General features: G+C 39.4%; 1 protein-coding gene across 2 annotated transcripts in view; it reads right to left on the bottom strand.

The window, feature by feature from the left end:
* The window catches only part of larp4b (La ribonucleoprotein 4B), a 105,628-nt gene that overhangs the window by 16,144 nt on the left and 63,799 nt on the right, over positions 1-25,685 (bottom strand). Inside the window, exons 11-14 of one of the 2 annotated variants that reach the window (XM_063044392.1) lie at positions 16,734-16,843; positions 10,788-11,042; positions 10,329-10,374; positions 1,267-1,443 (exon numbers count right to left, since the gene is read on the bottom strand). In XM_063044392.1, coding sequence (XP_062900462.1) covers positions 1,267-1,443; positions 10,329-10,374; positions 10,788-11,042; positions 16,734-16,843 — 588 coding nt within the window. The remainder of the gene's footprint in view (positions 1-1,266; positions 1,444-10,328; positions 10,375-10,787; positions 11,043-16,733; positions 16,844-25,685) is intronic. The other variant, XM_063044393.1, reaches the window with a different exon arrangement.

Genomic DNA, 25,685 nt, shown 5'->3' with positions numbered 1-25,685 from the left:
GTCAGGACTAACTGAAAGAAGAGCTAGTAAGAGATTTGAAAGTGGGAGGGGGAGGGGGAGATCCAAAATGATAGGAGAAGACAGGAGGGGGAGGGATGCAACCAAGAGCTGGACAGTGGATTGGCAAAAGCGATATGAGGGGATCATGGGACAGGAGGCCTAGGGAAGAAGGGAGAGCCAAGAGGATGGGCAAGGGGTATAGTGAGAGGGACAGAGGGAGAAAAAGGATGTGTGTATAAATAAATAACGGATGGGGTACAAGGGGGAGGTGGGGCATTAGCGGAAGTTTGAAAAGTCAATGTTCATGCCATCAGGTTGGAGGCTACCCAGACGGAATATAAGGTGTTGTTCCTCCAACCTGAGTCTTTTATGTGTGTTGCTTAAAATTCCAGCATCTGCAGATTTCCTCCTGTTTCAATTTTCTACCTTCAGGTTTTGAAATCCCTTACAGCTTGTTCCTGAAAAGTTTCTAAATCATCGAGTCCCTCTTTCTGATTGGGTTAAATTTCAGCTGAGCATTGGGACATTGCTGCCAGCCGCTGTTTGTTAATTGACCTTTGCTTTGGGCCATTTTCCCCAGCCATTTTAAACTTAATGCTTCCTTCATACCTTTATGATGTCTCAGAACACTGGTTTCAGACCAGATATATTCATCCTCATGCTACTTTCAGAATTTTACCAATCTGTGATCACTATTCCCTATAGCATCCTTATTGTAAGGGTTCTTGTAAATTCCACTTATTACATGAAAAACTAAAATAGCCTTGTCCCAGGGAACTTCCACAATGTATGGCTTTAAGAATTTTATGATTAGTCAAATGTACACACAGACTAACATCAGCCTTGATTAATAAGAATTCCTGCCTTTGATATTTCCCAATTTATGCTTTGTCCTCCAGCAAGACTTGAGTGCTACAGACCATACTCATTCATCTTTCCCAAGTTATTCATTTCCTCCAACCAAATCCAGGTCAATGCCCTGCACACATCTCATTACTCATCACCACATGGATGCCTTCCCGGACTAAAATTGCCAACCCACTTTTCCTTTTTCCAATTCTGGAACATTCAATAACCTGTAATTTCAACTCCTCAAACAGAGTCAAATGTCATTATAACATTTGTTATTGCTGTGTTTATTAGTTACCATTACTTAACTGCTCTACAAAACTTGAAAAACTGACTTCTTTGAACTTGTTCTTGCTTTTAAACATTTACAATCCACCTCAATACAAATGCTCCAGAGAAACAGAACTACCACAATACCTGTACTATCTGTGTCTTCTCTTTTGGAATTACTTTGACATTGGATAGTCTGTTCTCAAGAACTTCTTCAGTCTTCAGATTGCCTGCAGCACCAGGCAAAGGAGGAAAGTTGGACAATCCTAGTTCAAAGTTGGGTGATGGCGGCTTTGGTGGAGGAGGGGACTGTGTCTGGGATCTCTGCCAAAATAAAATTTAGTTATAATAAGCACCTGTCCCCAAAATAACAGGAATTAAAACTGGTTCTGATATAAACTGCTCAAGAAAGGAAGCCACTAAGACTTAAAATCAGTTCAAGAAAAAAAACATTGTACATGTTCAAATTGCAAACAATACCCAATTACTTGTCACGAATTTTTCAAAAAGCACTTAGGAGTGACCTGATAAAGCTATACAAATAGATTACGGCTATAGATATGATATATAGTATACTATCGTAATACTATTAAAAAACTACAAGACATTGCATTGGGTCACAGAAATTCAGAGGCTGAGGAAGACCCTTTTCACCCAGACAGTGGTTATAATCTGGAACATCTTTCAGAGCCCGAGTGGTGGCTGCAGGTACCCTCAATGTTTTAGTATCTAAGGCAGTATGTGTAATAAAGTCAGAAAAGGTGATGGACCAAATGTGGTAAATAGGATTAGATGTATTTGATGGCCAACACAGACATGTGTTGCTTTTATGTATAACTGAGCAAAATACCTAAAATTTTACAAAACAATGTCACCAGATCTGACCGAATGCAAATCGCACTAAGGGATTAATAGTCATTTTGCATCAACTTCTGGAGATAGGCTATGATACGCAAGTTATGTTCCGCCTTGGAAATACAAGTGCAGTAACTGCAACTAATAGGAAATGGACACCAATTTAAACTGTGCAAGGTCTCACAATAAACTGACCAGATCATCTGTTTCGTAATGTTTCACTGAGAAATAATGTTAAAATTTCAATTAAACAGTAGCTCAAAAATCAGTGCATAATCCTCCTCCTTGCAGCGTTATATTTAATCAAATATCGCTATGGTGATTGTACGTTCTACTATCAATGGTTTCGTGACAATAAAGTATAAGCATCTTAGATCCTCCAGAAATCCACTACTACTTTTCTGTCCAAAGCAACAGACAGGTTGAAACCAGAAAGGAACTCAACACACAAAATGCCAGATGAACTCAGCAGGCCAGGCAGTATCTATGGAAGAGTCAACAGTCAACGTTTAGGCTGAAACCATTCATCAGGAACTCAAGTGTTATTGATATATTTAGCCATCCTTCTCAAATAAGGTTTCAACAAAATACTAAAGAATTTTTTTTTTAAAGTTTCTGAATTCGCCATGGACAAAAATGTAATTATTCTACATTTTGCATTTTTGAAATTCTCCATGCCCCCCCCCCCCAAAAAAGTGGGTATGCTGTAAAGTTATTGATTTTGGTTTCACTTTTCCTCCTTCTGATGACTGACTACCAAACCGCTGCTCTATCTCATTCCATGGTGAAGCTATTCAGTAAATGTGCTGCATATTTTGTGTTGCTTACTTTGTTTTACTTAGCAAAAAGATTTCACAATTTCATTCTCAATGCTTCATTTCACTTATTTGAAAGATGTTATTTATCTCATACAACCATAAAGTGCTTCTGGTTTAACAGCAATTTCCATTAATCAAGGAAGAGTTACAATCATAGAACACTTTGTCAGGGTCTGGGGGCTCATCCACCCTAATTTGACTCAAGACAACAAATATCACATCTTCTGTAATTTGTACATAGTCCATGAACTCCCAGCTGCTTTGCGTCATTTCTATAGAACATTTCCATCTCCTGAGTACAGACGCAAAACATCTATAAGATCACTCCCATCTCTATGCATAGATGACCACGCTGATTTCCAGAGGACCAATTTTGTCCCTTGCTATCCTGTTGCTCTTACTATCTATAGAAACCCTTAGGATTCTTCTTCATCTTGTCTGCTAAAGGAAACTCATGCCTTCTTTTAACCCGCCTGCACTTCGATACTCAAGTATCTACCTCACTTCCTTCCTCCTGCATATACCAGCCATGTGCCTTTTTTTCCTCAACCAGAGCCTCCCTAAACCTGTTATTGTGTCAGGAACATGCAAAACTCTGTACTCCCAAAATTTCATTTTTGAAGTCCTTCCACTTACTAAGTACTCTTTTGCCAGAAAGCAACTTGTCTCAATTCATACTTCTCAGACCCTTTCTGACACCATCACAATTGGCCTTTCTCCAATTTAGAATTTCAACCGAAGGACCAGACCTACCCTTCTCCATGATGATCCTGAAAATAATGGCATTATGATTCAGTTTGGCACCAAGTGCTAGACAGTGTGGGAGCATCCCCATGTATTTTGCGGTAGTTCAGGATGTCATTTTGTCACTTTCAGACATGGACAATAATGTCCTACAACAGGGAAAAAACCCAAGCCTGGTAAAACTATCTGAATTTTATTTAACTTATTCCTACAAACCCTGAAGAATCACAATACATTGGGAGAACCAATGAGGTTAAAGTAGTTGAAGTAGTTAAAGCAAGACCGAGAATAAAAGCAAATGTACATTGAGGATAATTCCTTAACTGGTCATGCCCAGTATCTAGCCTCAAGGAAAAAGATTGATTGGGCTTCTGATACCCCTCAGAGAGGACAGTTGTTATAGGGCTTCCGTTTTTTCTTCCTTGTATAGAGAGAAGGTTTTTAGCAAAAAAAAATTCATTTAAAGATGTGACTGTGTTATTCATCCTCAATGCAGGAGCCAGCTACTTGGCTCACACAGATCTCATTTCTCTGCAACACATTTCACCTTTGATTCCTTTTGCTATTTCCTGCACTGAGCCAATTAATTTGCATGTTTTAGAGCAGAGGAAACGCATGAAGAAATAAGTAACACCCAAGATGGAATCCACATCCTTGGAAATTATCAGCAGTGCAGATGACGCATGAAAACACAGCAATAATTTAAACATGCTTTAACTGCTAGTACATGTTATTTCTTACAACATGAAGTATGAGACTTTGGTTCAGCCTAGCCAAGTACTGCACAAAACAAGGATTGAATGGCTTATGTTACAGGTTTGTCATGCTTTAAAGTTAAAGTACAATACAGGTGGCCCCCGTTTTCTGAACATTCGCTTTACGACACCTCGCTGTACGAAAGACCTACATTAGTTACCTGTTTTCGCTAACCGGTGTTTTCACTGTTACGAAAAAAGGCAACGTGCTAAAAAAGGCAGCTTGTGAAAAAAAGGCAGCGCACGCCCGAACAGCCGAGCTCCTCCCCCGGAACTGCATTCTAGCCGCCAATGCTTAAACACGTGCTTTATCTCGATTTATTTTGTGCATCCATTAGCAAGATGAGTTCTAAGGTATCCAAGATGCCGAAAACAGCTTGTAAGGGTGTTACACTTAGTGAAAAACTAGACATAATTAAGCGTTTTGATCATAGTGAACGAAGTTAGGACATTGTCCGCATGTTGAACTTGTCTGTGTCCCCCATTCGCACTATTTATACGCAGAGAGAAAGAATTGTTAAAGCTGCCGATGTTACTGTTGGTTCTGCTTGTAGCAAAGTGGTCTCTCTTAGTCTGCATCCAATAATGGATAAAATGGGTAGTCTATTGCTTGAATGGATTGATGGGTGTACAAAGCTTGGTGTTCTGTTAAATTTTCTTATACTTAAGGAGAAATCAGTCAGTCTTTTTAATAAGCTGAAACAGAAAGCACTGGGCAATGGTGATGAAAGTGTTGCGAAAGTGGAATTTAAAGGTAGTCATCGGTGGTTTGATCGGTTTCTGAGGCGAGGGCAGCTTCATAGTTTAAGCAGTGGTGGTCCCCAACCTCCGGGCCGCAGACCGATACAGTACATTGCTGCGAAGAACGCAGGGGTGCAGCGGTAGTCGGGATGCACCCAGCACATCTTTAGAAAAAAACCAAAATAACCAAGTCAGTTAATTAGGTGCCGCCCGGCACATTAATGTCGGCCCAGATCAGAGGTGATTACCAATTGCATCAGGTGGTTATTCGTACAAGTGTTCAACTGTGACGAAGCTGCAATTTATTGGAGTCTTCCCGATTCCGGTAAGTGAAACTACACTGTACATAAATTATTTCTACTTTATATAGGCCGTGTTATTTGGTATGATTTGGCAGCTTCATAGCATAAAGGTTACCGGAGAGAGTGTTTCTGCTGAGAGCGCTTCTGCAAGATTTTCACTGCACTAGACAGTGCTGCAGAAAAGTATTTCTACTTTATATAGGCTGTGTATTTATCATATAATTCCTGCTTTTACTATATGTTACTGTTATTTTAGGCATGTTATTTGGCATGAATGTTTGAATTACTGGGTTATTTTTTGGGTCTGGGAACACTCAAAAAATTTCCCCTTCTTAATAAATGGTAATTGCTTATTCACTTTACGACATTCCAGCTTACGAACCGTTTCATAGGAACGCTCTACCTTCAGATAGCGGGGGAAACCTGTATTCTATAATTAAAATTGTCCAGATTCCCATCAGAATATCTTGAGAAATGCACAGGAAGTGAGACAGCTTTATCTTAAGTTTGTTGTGCATTTACCTCTAGTACCTGGAATTAAATTATCAAGATGAAGTGCAAATTTGATTCATCTGGATTCAGTATCATTTGGATGGTCAATAACAGGTACAGCTAAGTTCACAGTATGGTCTTCCACAGGATGTAACTTTGTCAAAATCTGGATAATTCAGTTAACATTCAATCTACATTCAATGTTACCAGAAAAGCTGATAACTGATCATTGATATCAAACCAAATTAAAGAATTGTTAAGCACTTGAGGGAATAAGGGCCATTAAACTACCCAACATATCCAATTTTAAAATAATTTGTGACAAAAAATTGTCATAAAAGTAGATGGCAACCTAGTTACAAGATTCTATGATTTTTTTCATGTGCTGTCATCCGAGAATCTCATTACATGTAATGACATGATAATACAATATCCTAGATTGATTTAATAAAAAATGCACTTATGAACTTTAATCAAACCTTACAAAGGAAAAGTGGAAGATTAAGTACTATGAATGTGTAAGGACTTGTATCCAAGTCAAAGAACAATGAACAGCAGGTGCTGGAATTACATTATGAAATGGGACAACAAAATCAAGGCTGAATAGGACAGGCAAGTTACATGTGTGACTATAAAAGACTAGCTAGGCTGAGAGTACAAGGAATGTTCAGTTAATAAAACTGAGTCACCAAGGTGAAACAGAAAGACCAAATTCCCTCAGCAGGGTGTAAATAATAAGATGTTTTATAAGCAATGTGAAAAAGTAAAAATTGGGCAAATTGTGATTTTTAGGGGACATGGGCAAGGTTGTATCGACCATCTGGACAGTGGAATTAAAACTCTCTCCTTGGCTAACACAAGGAGGACGGTCATAGTCTTTCCCCCCAGCATTCAACACTACAGGGCACAAATAAAAGGGAGGAAGGGATTAAGACACCTGGGAGCTAACTAGTCACCTGCCAGAGAAAGTGGTCAAGGCAGGTACAATAGCAGTTAAACATTTGAGAAGGCATATGGAGGGGAGATGATTACAGGGTTATGGGCTGAACGCAGATAAGTGGGACTAGACAAGGATGCTGTGGTCGGCATGAAACAGATGAAACATTGTATTGCTATGGACATTTGAAAAACAGGCTGCAATGCCTGTGTCGTGTGTGTCTGATATTGAAACAACTGTTTAAAGTACAAGAATTTGAGAATATAATGTCAAAAAAATTGCACCAATAAATGGGGGCATAAAAGAACCATGGCTTACCTTGACAGTAGAATATTTAAAATCAGGGGCAACCTTATTCAAGTTAGCAAATGGCACACAAGATTAATGTAAGGATACCCATGCACCAAAAAATGTTCAGGAGGGGCATGCTGAAACGCGATTTTAAAAAGCAACAAAATGCAAAGTTAAAGCAGCATACATACTTTGAGAGGAGGCATAAAAGGAATTAGGTGAGTTGAGTTGTGCTGCAACAACCTCGCTATCAGCAAGACCAAGGATTGATTGTGGACTTCACAAAGGGAAAGTCAGAACACCCAGCAGTCCTCATGAGGTCAGCAGTGGAAAGGGTGAGCAGCTTCAACCTTCTGGGCCCAACCCATTGATATAATTGTGAAGAAAGCATGCTAATACATCTGCTTCAGAGGAGTTTGAAGATATTTGCTATGTCACCAGAGATTCTTGCGAATTCCTAGAGATGTACAGTGGAGAGGATTCTGAACAGTTGCATCACATCTTGTATGGAGCGTCCAATGCACAGTCACAGGAAGCTTCGAAGAATCATAGATTCGACCAGTTCCATTGTGGTTACATCCCTTCCTGACACAGGAAGACTTCTAAGAGGGAGCAGCATCCAGCCACTCCAGGTCAAGCCCCGATTCCCACTATCACCATTGGGGAGATGGTACAAGAGCCTGAAGACCCAGACTCAACATTATAGGAAAAGCCTCTTTCCCTTTGCCATCAAGATTCCAGAACAGTCCATGAACTCATGAACACCTCATTATTCATCTTTTGCAATATTTTGTTTTATAACTTATAGCAATTTTCCCAAGTCTTGTATTTTCTGTAAAACTTCATGATATACATTAGGGTAATAAGCCCAATTCTGATTTTCCTTGCAGAGATTTTGCTAGTGAAGGTGAGAATGTATCAGAGTAAGTTGTGTGGGGTGAAAAAAGCACCTACGTAATGCTCTCATATTTTCAGCTATTAGCTGAAAATGAACTGGATAATGTCTCAATTAGCATTAGAGTCCTCTCCCACAATGTTTTGAAATAAGGAATGCGCTGAGTAGAATGATGTCACTTTATCAACAGATTAGATTATGCTGCTCTTTAGTAGCATATTGTGAAATATTCAGATGTCCTTCACAATTGAGTCATCAGCCAATTGGAAATGTGCATGAAAACACATAGCAAAGAGGTGACCAAATGCTTTAAGCAAAGGCTTTATTTTAAAGATGTTAAAGATATGGAGATAATGAAGTTTAAACAGAGGGTCACGAGTTTAGAGCTTAACCAGCTGCAGGCAAGGCTACAAGCAACAGGGCAAAAGGAAATGGGGTGCAGAGAATCAAGTGGTTCTTCCACTATCATTCTTTGCTATCACATCTGAAATCCTGTCTGCCCTCTACCCTGGACCCCCATCAATTTGCCTATCGCACCAACAGGTCAACAGAGGATGCCATCTCCACGGCACTTCACTCTGCCCTGACCCAGCTGGACAGCCCCAACTCTTACGTCAGAATGCTGTTCATTGACTTTAGTTCAGCATTCAATACTGTGATCACCTCCAAGCTGATCACCAAACTTCGCTAGCTTGGTATCAGTGTATCACTCTGCAATTGGACCTTGGGACTTTCTAACAGACCCCAATCAGTTAAGTTAGACAACCTCTCCTCCTCCACTCTCACCCTGAACACCGGCGTGCCTCAAGGCTGTGTGCTGAGCCCTCTTCTGTACTCCCTTTTCACCTATGACTGCGTTCCTGTACGTGGTTCTAACTCCATAATCAAGTTCACAGATGACACCACAGTGGTTGGTCTGATCAGAGGGGATGATGAGACGGCCTACAGGGACGAGGTCCAGCACCCGGCTGCATGGTGTGCCGACAACAATCTGGCCCTCAACACCCAGAAGACCAAGGAGATCATTGTGGACTTCAGGCATGCCAGGAGTCACACTCACATCCCCATCTACATCAACGGAACTGCAGTGGAGTGTGTATCAAGCTTCAAATTCCTTGGGTGTCTACATTTCCAAGGCTCTCACCTGGACCCTTAACTCCTCCTTCCTGATCAAAAAGGAGCAACAGCGCCTTTATTTCCTGCGGAGCATCAAGAAAGCTCACCTCTGTCCCAGGATACTGATGGACTTTTACCGCTGTACCATTGAGAGCATACTCACCAACTGCATCTGTGTGGTATGGTAATTGTCCCATATCGGACCGCAAAGCAATCCAGTGTGTAGTGAAAACTGCCCAGCTGATTATCGGCACCCAATTGCCAACCATTGAGAACATCTACCATAAACGCTGCCTGGGCAGGGCGAAAAGCATCATCAGGGATGCATCTCACCCTAACCATGGACTTTTTACTCTCCTCCCATCCGGTAGGCGCTACAGGAGCCTCCACTCCCGCACCACAGGCACAGGAAGAGCTTCTTCCCTGAGGCTGTGACCCTGCTAAACCTCTCATCACAGCGCTAAGCAGTATTGCATCCGTATTGTACTGTCTCAGTACTTCTATATTTGTGTGCTGTAGCACTTTCTATTCGCAGTTATTTTGTAAATAACACAATTCTTTGCATTTCTGGTCAGATGCCAAATGCATTTCATTGGCTTTGTATCTGTACTCGGCACAATGACAATAAAGTTGAATCTAATCTATCAAGGCAGTATTGGTTAAACACCCAAATATATTAATATGTTTGACCCCATATGGTTAACCCAACATATTCAAATTGTATGAAAAACCATCAGACATCCATGTAAGCTTGCCCACTTCACTCCTACCTGGTCAGCCCCTTGTTACAGGCTTTCTTCAATGGCTGATTGCATGTTATGGCAACCATAATTAGCAAAAGGTGCAGCCAGATGTGAACATACCAACAACGAGAGCTTCGGAGGGAAAGCTGGACACCTGATTGTCCAAATGTACACACCAAATAAACATGTAGGGTTTACTCTCATTGGGCCAAAGTCAATTTGAAGGAAGCAGTTAATTGCAAGGAGCTTGTCCATGTGACAACACAACTTGCATAAGACCAGTTTCAAATATTCCATATTTAGCATGATTGGATCACACAAGCTATTTATGGTGAATTTCTGGCATGGCAAATTGCAGAGAACATTATATTAATGCTCTCATATCATTTCCACTCCTCTTAGCTTCAACATGTCAGATAGGATAGACAAGTTACACAAGACGAAATTCCAGCTGGCACAAACAAGCATCCTGTCTAACCAACTATGGCAATCAAAAAACTTCAAATACTAAAAAAAATACCGTGAACTTGTCTTCTCTTTTCTTCCTGTATCCATATGAATTCTTCCTGAAAAAAAATTCCATAAAATCTTAATTATTCAGACAAAAATATTGGTTTCCACATGCTAATTCATAACAGTCTACCTTTAATGCTTGCTTTGTTTAACAATGCCTATCAGTTGAGACACTGCTACAAAGAATTGTTTTAAAATTCAAGCAACGTTTAAATTCAAACATCTGTGATCCCTACTTGGCTATGAATGCAAATTGCAATGTGCGTGGAGCATAATCATTATTAGCTGCTAATTACAGGGTAAAAATGAAAAAGGACAAGGTGGTAACATAGGCTGACCTGGAGGATGTTCAGCATTCCTGGTTAAGGAATATCTATATTTTTTTGTCTGACTAACACATGTTTGAAACAAAAAAAAGGGGTCAATTTGATAGTTATGCTTCCTTACTTTGGTTAATCAAACTCACCTTCCTCGACCCATGCTGGGTGATGAATCAGCATTGATTTGTTCCGCTGACCTGGCAATTCCAAAATCTCTCTTATTATAAGCTGCATTGCTATGGATCCGTGTCCTATTAGGCCCAGCCGGTCGCATCTGAGGACTTCGTACACCATTCAATAGACGATCCGTCGAAAAATTAAATATCGTTGGGCTCTCTAATAGTCCTGGTCCACGATCTGTGCTCGGCAATGTGGGGCGGAGATGAGATTTGCTGTGGTTCCTGATCACAAATTCAATGTATGGTGATTTGTTAGAATATGTGATCTTACTGGTTTTCAGACCACATAACGAAAGGCAGAATATTTAATAACTAATCATTCTTCTACAGTGATAGTACAACTGTGGGTCTTACAACACTGGATGACCAGGAGGATTCATCACAGAAAACTTCATCTTTGGGGATCAATGGTTCACTTCCATGCTCCTACACATGTCCTGGCTATTACTCCATCACCAACCATTCCAAACACAAACCTATTATGGACATGATTGGCAATAGGATGATCAAAGCCAAATCTTTTGCATTATATACTGTCAGAAACAGGCTGAAAAAGCACCTGGCATATAGGAATACTCTCAATTAAACAAATTTGCAATCAGCTAAAGAGACTTGAATGCTAAACTCCAAAGGAATCCAACTGCCTTCGAAAATTCAACCCCTTCCTGCAGTGGAATACAAGCAATCAAAACCTTCAACTGAATCATAGTAATCTGCAACCTTTGCACATATAAAATAATTAAGTACAGTATTATGGGCTCATGGACAGCCCATCCAAGGTGGGGTATTTGGTAGGTGGCAACAATCTATCCAAGGTGTGGCACTGTCGGGTTGATCTGAAACCCTAAATCAGAATATGTAATTATGCAAACTGAACTTACACAGTTGTAAAAATTCTGGATAATAAAAGGCAGAATTCTTCCACTCGAAGAACCCATGAAGATACAACAGATCAAGAAAATTGTCGTAATTAGTTTTCTTTGGGTTTTAAAAATCACTGCAGATTTGGCATGCGCATTTAAGTGCATATTATATATTTAAAAAGCAATACATTTATTATATATGCCAGCTCAGGCCATCCCTGTAGGTCAACTAGCTGGTGCACCCAGTTGAACTTCCAATAGTCCAAATGCATCTTTGTCTGTCATTCCAACTTGCTTCTCTGGGGTCACTTAATTTCCAACCCATATGATAACTGCTGAAAGGAGATGCATTCATTCTCTTTCAGAATGATTATCTGTAGACTAAAGCAGTTCCTGCTCAAGTTACACCTCTAAATTATATTATCAATTGTCTCTTAATTTTTCAGCTGGGACAGGAGAGTCGGCTTTGCTTTGACAGGATCATTTGCTACCATATTTGTCATACCTGCAAACATCCTAATACTTCAAAACGTGCTTAATAGCTCCATGCCTCAATATTTGCACAGTAGGTTAATAGATCTACTTGAAACTACTTGGCCTCCTTTCATTTGCAGGGCCTAATACAACTAAAAGAACAGATTAAGACTCCTAAACACAACTTGACAGCCAATAATTCAGCCACATGACATATCTGGATGTTAGAGTGCCTATAAAAATTATCACCCTCCTTAGAAGTTTTCATGTTTCGTTTTACAACATTGAATAACAGTGGATTTAATTTGGCTTTTTTGACACTGATCAACAGAAAAGACTCTTTCATGTCAAAGTGAAACTAATTTCTACAAATTTCTCTAAATTTATTACAATTATTAAACAAAATAATTGACTGTACAATTGCTCACCCCTTCAAGTCAGTATTCAGTAGTTGCACCTTTGGCAGCAATTACAGCCTTGAGTTTCTGTGAATAGGTCTCTATAACAGTTTTGTGCATCTGGACACGAATGTTTCCCTACTCTTAACAGAATTGCTTAAGCTCTGTCAGATTGCACGGGGATCGTGAATGAACACCCCTTTTCAAGTACAGCCACAAGTTCTCAATTGGATTGAGGTCTGGACTCTGACTTGGCCAATCCAGGACATGAACTGTTTTTAAGCCATTCTTGTGTAGCTTTGGCTTTATGCTTGGGGCCATTGTCTGACTTCTCTGAAGTCACAGTTCTCTTACAGACTGTATGAGGTTTTCCCTCAGAATTTCCCTATATTTTGCTGCATTCATTTTACCCTCTACCTTCACAAGCCTTCCAGGGCCTGCTGCAGTGAAGCATCCCCACGGTACCATGCTTCATGTTAGGGATGGTGTGCTTTTGATATACAAGGTTTGGCTTATGCCAAACACAGCATTTAGTCTGATAACCAAAAAGCTCAATTTTGGTTTCATCAGACCATAGAACCTTCTTCCAGCTGACTTCAGAGTCTCCCACATGCCTTCTGGCAAACTCTGGCCGAGATTTCATGCAAGTTCCCCCACCCCACCGCCCCCAATAGTGGCTTTCTCTTTACCACCCTCCCGTAAAGCTCAGACTGGTGAAGCAACAGTTGTGTGCGCGGTCTCTCTCATCTCAGCCACTGAAGCTTGTAACTCCCCCAAAGTTGTCATAGGTCTCTTGGCGGCCTCCCTCACTAGTCCCTTTCTTGCATGGTTACTCAGTTTTTGAGGACAGCCTGCTCTAGGTAGATTTACAGCTGCACCATATTCTTTCCACTTCTTGATTGACTTTGCACTCCAAGGGATAATTCAGTGACTTGGAAAATTTCTTGTAGCCATCTCCTGACTTGTTCTTCAATAACCTTTTCGCAGGTTACTTGGAGTGTTCCTTTGTCTTCATGGTGGAGTTATTGTCAGGATAGTGACTCACTAGCAGATGGATCTTCCAGATACAGGTCTATGTTTACTATAATCAATTGAAACATCTTGACAGCACACAGGTAATCTCCATTTAACTAATAATAAGACTACAAGACCAGAAGATATAGGGATAGAATGAGGCCATCTGGCTCATTGATTCTTCTCTCCCAGTTCATTATGGCTGATCCAATTTTCCCCTCAATCCCAATCTCCTGCCTTCTCCCTTATCACTTCATACCATGTCCAACCAATAATCTATCAACCTCTGCCTTATACATACATACAGACTTGGCTTCTGGTGTGACTTCTAAAACCAACTGGCTGCACCAGTAATGATTTGATGTGTCATATTAAAGGGGATGAATACTTATGCAATCATTTTGTGCTTTATATTTGTAATTATTTTAGATCACTTTGTAGAGATATTTTTTCACTTTGGAAAGAGTCTTTCTGTTATCAGTGTCACAAAAGCTAAATTAAATCCACTGTGATTCAATGTTGAAAAACAATAAAACATGAAAACTTGTGGGGCAGGTGAATTGTATAGGTACTATAAAATTACTACTTTCCACAGTTTGGCTTGTCATATAAAAATATTGTTGCACCATCTAATACCCAAGATCTTGTATTCAACTTTAGACATCAAGTCAAAAATATCAGGTCAAACAATGTGCGAGCCTATGAATGATATTAGTGTATTACAGGAAAACTGAACCAGAAACCTCCAGGAGTTCAGGATAGGATCTGAAGCGATCACAATTTCAAATAATTAAATCATTAAAGGACAAAATGCACTGGGAGCCGTGTAGCCATAATGAGCATTTTACACGCACATTACTTTTATCAAAATACAAATACAGTGGTCACTATTTTTTTTTTACCAACTTAAGGTTCCAAATTAAAAACTAGGAGTGGAATATAAGAAACCATGAAGAAAATAAAGCTTCAAATGGGGAAAATTCCAGAAATTACAGCAACACTTTGAAATGGTTACTGATTTCGTAGAATGGAACTTTACACTTCACAAATTTTGAAAGCAAGCACTCTGTTCAAAATACTTTTGTTTTAAGTTTAAGTTTTGCTTTAAATTTGTAATAAGTTTGGATGTAACTGTAGAGTTCTCCCTAAGATTGCGTGGATTTCCTCCAGGTACTCCTGCTTCCTCCAACAGTCCAAAGACATACTGGATGGTAAGTTAATTGGTCATTGTAAAGTTCTCCTGTGATTAGGCTAGGGTTGCTGGCTGGTGCAGCTCAAAGAGCAGAAAGGGCCTATTCTGCACTGTATCTCAATAAAGTAATCGCTGCGAACAAATTGCATTTTCTTGTACATTTAAAAATGCTGCAGGGCATAACCTTACTCTTCCAAGTGTGTTTAAATCTAGGGAAACACAAGGAGTGTGAGAAGAATAAAATAGTTTTAGTGTAACGGGTACTTGATTAGTGCAGACTCACTAGTTAAGACACTTTTTCCCCGCTGTGCGATGTACAATACCTTAATATTGACAACAGAGAACGTGCAGAAGCAGAGATCATCGTGCAAGTAGTAAAATCTTGCATGAATGGGAGATAGTTTTCATGTGAGTAAGCCAGAGCAGCCACAAGTAAAATTCTTTTCCTAGCTGGGAAGATGCAAAAAAAAAGGTGCCATACACATCAGTGCTGGACCTCAATTTTTCACAAGTTATATTAATTAGGTTCATGTCATAAAGCTCAAACAACCGCAGAGGTGACTTAGGATATTGCTGGGATAAGGGATTGAGTTAAGAGATTGAGCAGTCTGGGCTGTCTTCATTGGAGTGCAGGAGAATGAAAGGCAATCTTAAGCAAGTGTATATAATCACGTAGGGACATTGCATCAATGCAGTCTTTTCCCCTGGATTTGGAAATCAATAAAGAGAGGAACTTAGAAAGGGCAACCTTTTTCCACCCAGGGAATGGTTAGTCTATGGAATGAGCTGCGGAGAAAATGGTTGAAAATGGTTGAAGCAGGTAACTAACAAAATCAAATTAAGTACTTGGACAGATACATGATAGCAAATATTTGAGTACGAGTCAAACATGGGCAAACGGGACTAGCTTAGTTAGGGATCTTTGCCAGCATGCACCAGATGGGCTAAAGGGACTGTTTTGTGCTTAAAACGACGATGATTCTAAAGACTGGTAAATTTGCTGTTGAAACAAAAGTAACAAGGAACAAAATTTGTGAAGAGTATTGCAAAGATCTGACAAATTGAGAATGATATGGTAAAGTCCTAGCTTTATTCACTTTGGCAGTAATATAACATTTTCTGAATGCTCAGACTGCAAAGCAAGATGATTAGATGGATTGCGGGGGGGGGGGCTTTAGAGCATGATCAAAAGCTGAGCATGTTGGCAATAATTACAACATCCAGAATAATACTGATTATTGCTGGGGGGGAACTGCAGGCTCTATTAGAGATGTTGTATGTCATTTACATAACTGGGCAAGACCACATCTGTGCAAATTATTGGTGACCTTATTTAAGGACGAATGTTAAACCACTGAAGACAGGAAAAGACAGAATGACTTACAAGGTAGGACAGGTTTGGTTTGTATTTCCTGGACTTTAGAAGTTTGACTGAAACAAAATTATGAATCTTGTCAGGGTGTGTATTGACAGACTGCTTCCTTGTGGGAAAATCTACAACTGGAAGACATAATTTAAAATAGAGTGCATCTCATTTAAGACAGCCAAGGCAAAATTTTGTTGGAATTGTCTTTCTCCATAGGAGTGGAACCAGAGTCTTCAAATAAATGACAGAGGAATTTAGATATGCAAGGGAGTGAAAGGTAACAATTAGATTAGCCACATCTTGTTAAAAGGCAGAGCAGGCTTGAGGGGTGAAGTATTCTACCCATGCTCCCAATTCAAATATATTGCTTTTATATATTAAAAAAAAGATTGATGTAACCTTGCATATCCAAAATGACTGGGGAATAAAGTTGGCAAAAGGCAAGCAGCACTAGTTTCTCTTTTGCTTTTGCCCCAGACAACCCACTTTCCATCTGCAGTTCTCGATATCACTACCAAGCTTTTACCAGCACATCTATTTCTATCACATGCTATACTTATCTTAATTTTGCATTTTGAAGGAAAATTTTTTTTTTAAAAATCTTACCTGTTTCTAGGGTTATATTGTCTGAGTGAGGTCAAAGGGGCTGTAGCAGTTTTGAAGTTTGGGGCTGCAGTAAATCCATTTATGAAGCCAGCATTTGGGAATGGAGACACCTATCGAACAAGTTGAAGACATTTAGTAAATTCAATGCGCAGAATATTTGGAAAAGATAGCTCGGATGTAAAACACAAATATAGGATAAATAATCAGTAACTAAATTACAAACTTTTATTTTTCATTTTAAGAATCTCACTGGCTCTCCACTCAGTCTTGGTTCACCTGGACAATAGTAATAACTACGAGGCTGTTTATTGACTATAGCTCAGTGTTCAACACAATTATATTGTCAGTTCTACTCAACAAGCTCCAAATCCAGGGCCTCTATACCTCCCTCTGCAACTGAATCCTTTACTTCCTCACCAGATCAGTCAATGCAGACAGGAAATAACATGTCCTCCTCGCTGACAATCCACACTGGTGCACCTCAGGCACGTGCGCTTTCCCAACGCTCTACTCTCTCTCTACACCCATGACTGTAACGTGGCACACTCAAACACCTTCTGTTAATTTGCCAAGGAAACTACTGGCAGAATTTCAGATGGTGACAAGGCGGTATACAGGAATGAAAGATCAGATGGCTGATGAGAGTCACAACAATATAAGGACCTCCATCACATGCCCTTTTCTCATTGCTACCATCAAGGTGGCAGTGCAGGAGCCTGGCAATACACACTTTACGTTTTAGGAACAGTTTCTTCCCCACTGCCAAATTTTTGAAAAGACAATGAACTAATGTATACTATCTCAATTTTTTTGCTCTTTTCTTGCACTAATTTAATTGTGTATATTTCTTACTGTAATTTGTAACTTTTTATAACGTACTGCTGCAGCAAAACAATGTATTTCACGACATATGCCAATATTAAACCCGATTCTGAAAGTCCATTCAAAACACCAGCATTTTCAAAGGCAAATCTTTCTAACCCAATATTCTAGTTTTGGTTTAGTATTCATCATTCGCCTACAAAAAAACTGATTCTGGGAATGAACGGTTCTGGGCCTGTACTCACTGGAGTTTAGAAATGAGGGGGGATCTCACTGAATCTACCAAATATTGAAAAGCTGAGACAGAGTGGATGTGGAGAGGATTTTTCCTATAGTGGGGGAGTCTAGAATTAGAGGGCACAGCCTCAATAGAGGGAAGCCCATTTAGAATAGAGCAAGGGGGAATTTCTTGGAAACAAAAACCTGTGGAATTTGTTGCCAAGGTGGTTGTGAGGGCCAAGTCAACAGGTACATTTAAAGCTAATGTTTGATGGGCTCTTGATTAGTCAGGGCATCAATGGATTTGGGGGTGGGGTGGGAATAAGGCAGGAGAATGGGGTTGAGAGGGGCAAGAAATCAAGACATGATAGAATGACAGAGCAGACTCAATGGGCTGAACGGCCTGATTCTGCCTGTGTATTATGGTCTAGCACAACCTTTCTCAAACATTTGCCCTGGAGGAACCCTTGAAATAATTTTCAGAATAAGTCTCAGGGAACCCCAGCATAAAAAAATTATATCTACAGCTCACTGTACATTAGTGTGATCAGCAATGTGAATATAATAATCATCCAAAAATAAGTGTCGATGCTCTTGAGTAGAGAGTGAATTTTTAGCCAACCTTTCTTGAAAAACTAGTTGAGCCCATCTTACCTTTCTTGAAAAAAAACTCAAGGCAAACATAATAAACTTCTGTTAAGTAACTGGCTTCAGCCAAAATTGAACTTATTTTTTCCTAAAGATAAGCTCCGTAGATTTAATTTAAATAAAGGTTGTTTAATACTTAATGCTATTTACAACAAAAATTTATTGACAATGGTGAATAATAAAGATACTAAAAACCACAAGTCAAAGCAATAGGAATGAAAAGATGGCTTAAGACAATTTTATACAAGACCGAAGAAACGTTTTCTTACTAAGTGACATGATCAGGCTCAAACCTGTGAAACCTGTGTCTTTTTTGCTGCACAAATGCTCAATTCTGTGTTGAATTTGACATAAGCATACATTGATTTCACCTTCAACTGAAATGAGACCATCTCTGTCCTTGCTCACACATGCAAGCTGAAAGCAGCAGCAAAATGCTCAGTGCTTTCCTTTGAATGGCAGGATAGTCTTACAGAAATCCAGAACTTGTCCAGGGGCAGGTCAGTTAATCTCACCTTGAGTGCATGATCAGACTGCATCTCAAAGTTCTTCCTCTTCTCTCGAAGAGAAGTCCTCAGGTTGAGCAGAAGATTCAGAGAAAGGGCCCCCTCACTCAGTCGTACACTCGACTGAACAGAAGGAAAATACTGTTCAGTTTTGTTCTGCTGTTCTTCCAGGTGTTTTTCAATAAGGCTCAAGACTTTACGATCCTTTCTCAGTCTCAAGCCCAAGCAACAGTAGAAACATTTCAAGATTTTTTTGCAACATGATTTTTCTAAAGATTCAGTTTCCTTTCAAATCCACGAATTTTGCAGACTTGTTTAACTGGCTCACATGATGAAAAATGTCTGCTAAGCAAGCTAGTTTCTGCCGCCATTCTTCATCTTCAAAGCACTCAGCAAAATCTGGCCTACTTCCCAGGAAGTACTCCTGCGATACACCTTAGTGCTCAGACACTCTGTTGAGAATTCTTCCTCTGCTATTCACTGGATTTCCGTATGTGGTAGGAGACTGGTGTGCTCTTTTACCCAGGTTTCCACAATTGTGTTTTTTTACTAAACACTTTTGAGTGAACTGGTCTTTGTTAATAAAGGTAACCATTTTTGTAGCATCATCCGGAACATCAGCACCTCTCTGTGAAGAAAGCAATGTGTTGTGACACTGTCAGGACTTTTTCCTCTTTTTTTTTTGAAAACAAGAGAAACAAAACTTCTCATGGGACCAGCCATTGACGGGACACCATCAGTACAGATGCCAGCACAGTTCCTCCAAGACAGGCCTTTTGTTTCCAGACATGAAGACAAAACATTAAATGCATCTTGGCCTTTGCTTGTTCCGGGCAGCTCTTCGCAACAGAAAAAATTTTGAATTTCACCATCATTTACAAATTTGACAAATGATACAACATGACATTAACTGGTGAAATCTGTTGACTCATCAACCTGGATAGAGTAGCTGTTTTTCAGTTTCACAGAAAACCCCTTCAGCATCATGTGACATGTCATCAATACGCCCACTTGCGTATCGTTTGAGAGTGGCTGCCTTTTCGCCTGAACAAAAACCACGCAAAAGCCCATCCGCAAGCTACTATATGTGGACAACTGTGCTCTTCTCATGCACAGAGGACATGCTACAGGCTGCAGTCAAAGTTCGCCAAGGCTGCAAGGGCTTTCGGGTTAACAGTCAGACTGAAAAAAACAATGATCCTCCATCAGAAGAACCCACCTCGGATCACCATTAACGACCACTCTCTCGCCACAGTTGAGCAATTCACCTACCTGGGCAGTGTCATTTCCAATACCACAGTAGTAAGGGACGTTGACAACTGACTCGCCAGAGCTGGTAGTGCCTTTGGACGCCTCTAGAAATGCTTGTGGAAGAACCACCAGCTGCATCCGTCAACAAAAATTCAGATGTACAGGGTTGATGTCATCACAACACTGCTACACGGCTCTGAAGCTTGGGTCTTGTAACAGAAGCAAATCCAGCTGGCTCAAGTGCTTCCATCAGCACTGCCTCCGCTCCATCACGGGTATCAGCTGCCAGAATCGTGGCTCCAACAAGGTCCTGGAAAAAGCTCAACTTCCAAGCACTGAAGCCCGTTTGCTGCTGAAGCAGCTCTGCTGCTCAGGCCACGTACCTCACATAGGCAACTCCAGGTAACCAAAAGCACTACTCTATGGAGAACTCTCTCAGGGGAAGAGTGATCGTGGTGCCCCGCACAAGAGGTACAAAGACCAACTTAAGGAGCAGCTCCCTCAGGCAAACAGAGATCACAGAGTGGCAGCAGACGACTGGTGACAGAGACCGCTGGAGAACACTGATCCACGGAGCAGCCAAGAACTTTGAGGCATCCAGAAGAGCGACTGCTGAAGAGAAAAGGAGATGCGGGAGGGATCCTACTACCCAAGCACCTGTATCCCAGCTGTTTTCGTGACCTTGCTGCTCCAGAATCGGCTTCTACAGTCACCAATGATCTTTCTGTCAATCCTGAGGACTCTTCTTTCCCCCTGAACTTTACAAGTGAAGAGCCAGCCATCATTATTGAGCACGAAACCTTTTCAATTTCTCCTACTGCATCTTGTCCTAGCATTTTAGCCAGTATAATTTTACATGCTGGTATTATTAGGTCCTCATCAACTGTGTGAATTTTCCTTTCCTGGGCAAAAATTTCTGCTACTAAATAACTTGCTTCCCGGGACTTTTTACTGACTGACTTTATTACTGTTTGCTTTGAGATTCCAATGGCCGTTTAAAATAATCAGCACTTTTAGGCTATGATTTGTAGTTCGGTGTATTTTCAATTCTGCTGGAGCCATAAGGTATGTCTACTTTATTCAAACTCGAGATTGGTCTTCTTACAGGCTGCTACAAAACAACTCATTAAAAAGACAAGAGACTAAACACCCAATGTGCAGAGCAAAAAAAAAACATGCTAACAATAAAAGCAAGCAAACAATATTCAGAACTGAATTTTTCCAAAAGCTAGTCCACAGTGTGATAGTTGCAAGCCATAGCCATGATTCGGTGCACAGACGAGTAAACCTTGCGGAGCAGTGAGCTAAAGTTCAGTGCAGTTGTAGAGCCACGGTTGAAGTGGCCCATCCCTCGCCTGTAGCCCCGACACAACCGACCTTTTCAATCTGGCCCAGCATTTAAATTGCTCAAACCACAGGTCAATAGCTGCTCTTGGACATAGGCCCTGCCACTTCGATATGTTCTCAATTAGGGGCGTATCCAACTTTTCCAATTCAGCTCAATGCTTAAAATCAAGCCTTGGGTCTTTCCTCTCACTCAGGCCCAGGTCTGGATCTTGCCACCTTGACCCTGTATCACCTACACTCCAAGATCAAACAGCCAAACACTAGCTCTTTACTCGCTCTCCGCCACCCTGATTCAGCCCGCACATAACACGCCGCAACTGACTTGCGCCTTTGAGACTTCAGTTCCCACTGCAAAAATGTCCAAGTTATACAGGTGGTTCAAAAGCTCAACTCCAACAGGCAAGTTATGGCCTAATGTCTGCCGTGATCACTCATCAGAAAAAGTGATTTACGTAATATTCAGTTGTTTTCTTCCTTTGCCAGCAGCAAGTAGTCGCTGAGCATCACTAGCGCCAAATTAAACCAGAAGTTAACTGCTCTAGGTGGCGCAAGATGGAGTGAGTTGAGTTGAAGCTTGCTCCTAACCTTTTCAAATTTTTTACCACTCTTCTATTACTTACTTACACTAAAGCATATAATATTTTCATATGCTTGAAATTGAATCCTTATTTAGTGAAAATGGTGACAATGAATACCAGAGGACAAAAGACACTAGCCGAAAGCAGTGGAAAGGGGGAGCTTACCTTGGATGCAATATCGAAATTACTGGATGTAAAAATCGACCAAAAAAATTTGAAACTGGAGGAGAAAATTTTCGAAATTACTGAATGGGAAAAAAAAAATCGAGCAGAGAGATTCGAAATTGGAAGAGAAAATCGATGCCATGGATTTGACATTAAGGATGATTAATAATGCAATGGAAACATTTAAACAGGAGACCAAGGAGTTACAGGGACGTATATTTGAACTTCAGGAAGCGGACAAGAAGATAGAAGGCAGAGTCGAGACTTTGGAAAGGAAACTGTATTCGACTATTCAAGCACTGGAGCGACAGAAAATTAAGATGACTGATCTGGAAGGTCGAAGTCACAGACAAAATATTAGAATAATTGGCCTGCCTGAAGATATTGAAAAAGGAGAAGACCCCACTGAATTTTTCTCTCAATTGCTGAAGCAGGTGTTTGGCTCGGAAATACTTTCGAACTTACCGATTTTGGATCGCGCGCCTCGAGTTCCGAAAAAAACTGGCATCGGATCTCAAGCCAAAGTGTATTATATTACGATTTCATTATGTACATATTAAGGAACAGTTAATTAGACTTGCCCGCCAGAAAAGAATTATGGCTTATGGAAATCACAAATTTCGATTGGTAGAAAATTATAGTCCTGAAATAATACACAAAGATCGGTGTTTAAATCAGTGATGAATGATCTGTATCATGCTAAACTTAGACCTGCATTATTATTCCCTGCTCGCGTCAGAATAATCTTATCTGATGGATCCCTCAAATGGTTCACTTCAGTCGAATAGGCTCAAAAGTTTTCAGAGGATCAAAATGCAAGTTTGACAGTTTCGATAGATAGTTATGTGGATTAAAAACTGTCTTTGACAGCTTAAATCAAAATGACAGTCTTCCATAGTTTAATGATAGATTTTATTTGCCTAGTGAATAAAGTCGATAGTTTGTTACAGTCTGACGGTTTCGAAGATTAAAAACTACCTTCGATAGTTTAAACTAAAATGGTAATTTGTTACAGTCTACAGTTTAATGGTAGACTTTTTTTTCTACTTATGTTTTGGTAAAATGTGTATCCTGTTTCGAATTATAAGTATTTGCCATATTTTTAAGATAATTATTTGTCTTTTAAGATGGCTTTCTGAAATTTTTTTTAAAAAAGTTTAAAATAGCAGAGCGTCTGTTTCAGTATGCTCTACGTACTTGTTTTTACTTTGTTTAGTCTACTTGAGGCTGGTGTAAATTTAAAACATGGCAGTCCCCTATAGATTAAAGATTAACTTTGTTTATTCGTTATGTATTAACATACACTCGGTTTAAGTTTGAAAAAATTTAATTTATAAATCTAGACTTTTATCATTTGAATTTTTTTTTCCTCCTAGCTTTAGTAAAAGGTATAATCGGTTTTGAATTAAAGGTATCCATTATATCTTTATGATAAAGCCTTTTTTTTTATTGTTTTTTCCTCCCTTGTGACTATTTAAAATAACTATGTTTGGCTTGAGTTCTAATGGACTGATTGCCCTTTTTTGAATTTGTGAAACATAAATAATCCCTTAATACTTTTTATCTTTTTTTTGAAATTGTCTTCATGATTTTTTAAAAAACGCTTAGTCAAATGGTGGATGCTCAAAATGTGAGTGGTATGAATCCATTTTCTAAAAAAAAAATTTGGAACTTCGTCACTAGGAGATGGGGGTAGAGTTTGGGGTAGTTTGCTTTCTAGCTGTCTATTGGTTAGTTTCCGGGTCTTATAGGGTGGGGGAGGGGTGTCTTGTTTTTGTTTTCTCTGGGCTGACCTGAAACTACAAATATGTCTGACTGCCGTGACTTGCGGTTCCTCTTTTGACCTGTTTTCCTTTTTTGGGGACATGATTTCCCTGCAGTAGGATTAACCTTTTACACACTATATGATTTACTCATTGAAAATGGATAAGATTATTAATTTTGTTTCATGGAACACTAATGGTTTGAACCATCCGATTAAACAAATTTTTTTTTAATATTTCATAGACTGAAAGCTCAGATTATTTTTGCACAGGAGACTCATGTGAAGGAGGAGGACAATCAACTTTTTTTTAGGTTTTGGAGGGGCATGCAGTTTAATTCTAATTATCCGCAAAGGTGAAAGGTGTTTCAATATTTATTGACTCTTCAATTCCATTTGTTCATTATGAGACAATTTCAGACCCAACTGGCAGATTTTTGTTAATTAACGGTTTACTTTGTAATCAAAAAGTTATGGTTAATATTTATGCTCCAAATGTCGATTATCCTGAATTTTTTAAGAAATTATTTGCATTATTCCCTAACTTAAGTGAATATAAGTTGATAATGGGTGGAGACTTTAATTGTTGTTTAAATCCTTTGATGGATAGGTCTTCAGTTAAACAAATCCTACCAAATAAATCTGCATTTCTTATTAATTCTTTTTTAGTGGACTCTGGAATATCAGACATTTGGCGTCTCTTACATCCTAATGATAAAGAGTTCTCTTTTTCTCTCATGTATATCATAATTATTCTAGAATTGATTACATTTTTATTGACTCCCGATTAGTACCATCTGTCACTGCTTGTGACTATGATGCAATTGCTATTTCTGATCATGTACCTTTGAAATTATCAATTAAATTAGCTGAAGTTTTAGAACTAAACAATGGCGGTTCACCTCGATCTTACTTCAAGACTTCAAGTTTGTTCATTTCATTAAAGAACAGATCGCTTTTTTCTTTTCAACTAACTTTACTGAAAGAATTTCCAATGGGACATTATGGGAAACTTTTAAAGCATATATTCGTGAACAAATTATTTCATACTCTGCTGGATTAAAAAAGCAAACTAATAATGAAATCTGTATATTGGTTGATAAGATTAAAAGAAATTGATAAAGAATATTCAGTTACTCCCAATTTGGAGCTTTATAAAAAGAGAGTTGAACTTCAGATGTAACATAGTTTGTTATTAACATCTCCTATTGAAAACCAGTTACTTAAAATTAAATCTCCATTTTATATACATGGTGATAAATTGGGGAAATTATTGGCCAATCAATTGAAAGCTGTTTCGGTTAAACGTCAGATTATTAAAGTTTGTAAACAGGATGGCAATTTTACGGTTGACCATGATGAGATTAATAACTCTTTTCAAGAATTCTATACCTCTTTATATCAGTCAGAATTCCCTGACAATACTACTACAATGCATGAATTCTTAGGGAAATTGAATATTCCCAAACTGTCATCTGACGAATGAATACTATTAGATACACTGATTATGGAGGAAGAAATACAGAAAGCAATTTCTTTAATGAACTCCAGTAAAGCTCCTGGTATGGATGGATTTACAGTAGAATTTTTTTTTTTATATAAATGTTTTTCCGACTCACTCTCTCCTTGGTCAAGTAGAATTTTTAAAAATGCC

Source organism: Mobula hypostoma, chromosome 3, assembly GCF_963921235.1.
Source record: "Mobula hypostoma chromosome 3, sMobHyp1.1, whole genome shotgun sequence".
Taxonomy (NCBI): Eukaryota; Metazoa; Chordata; class Chondrichthyes; order Myliobatiformes; family Myliobatidae; genus Mobula; species Mobula hypostoma.
This window is presented reverse-complemented; position numbering and strand designations above follow the sequence as displayed.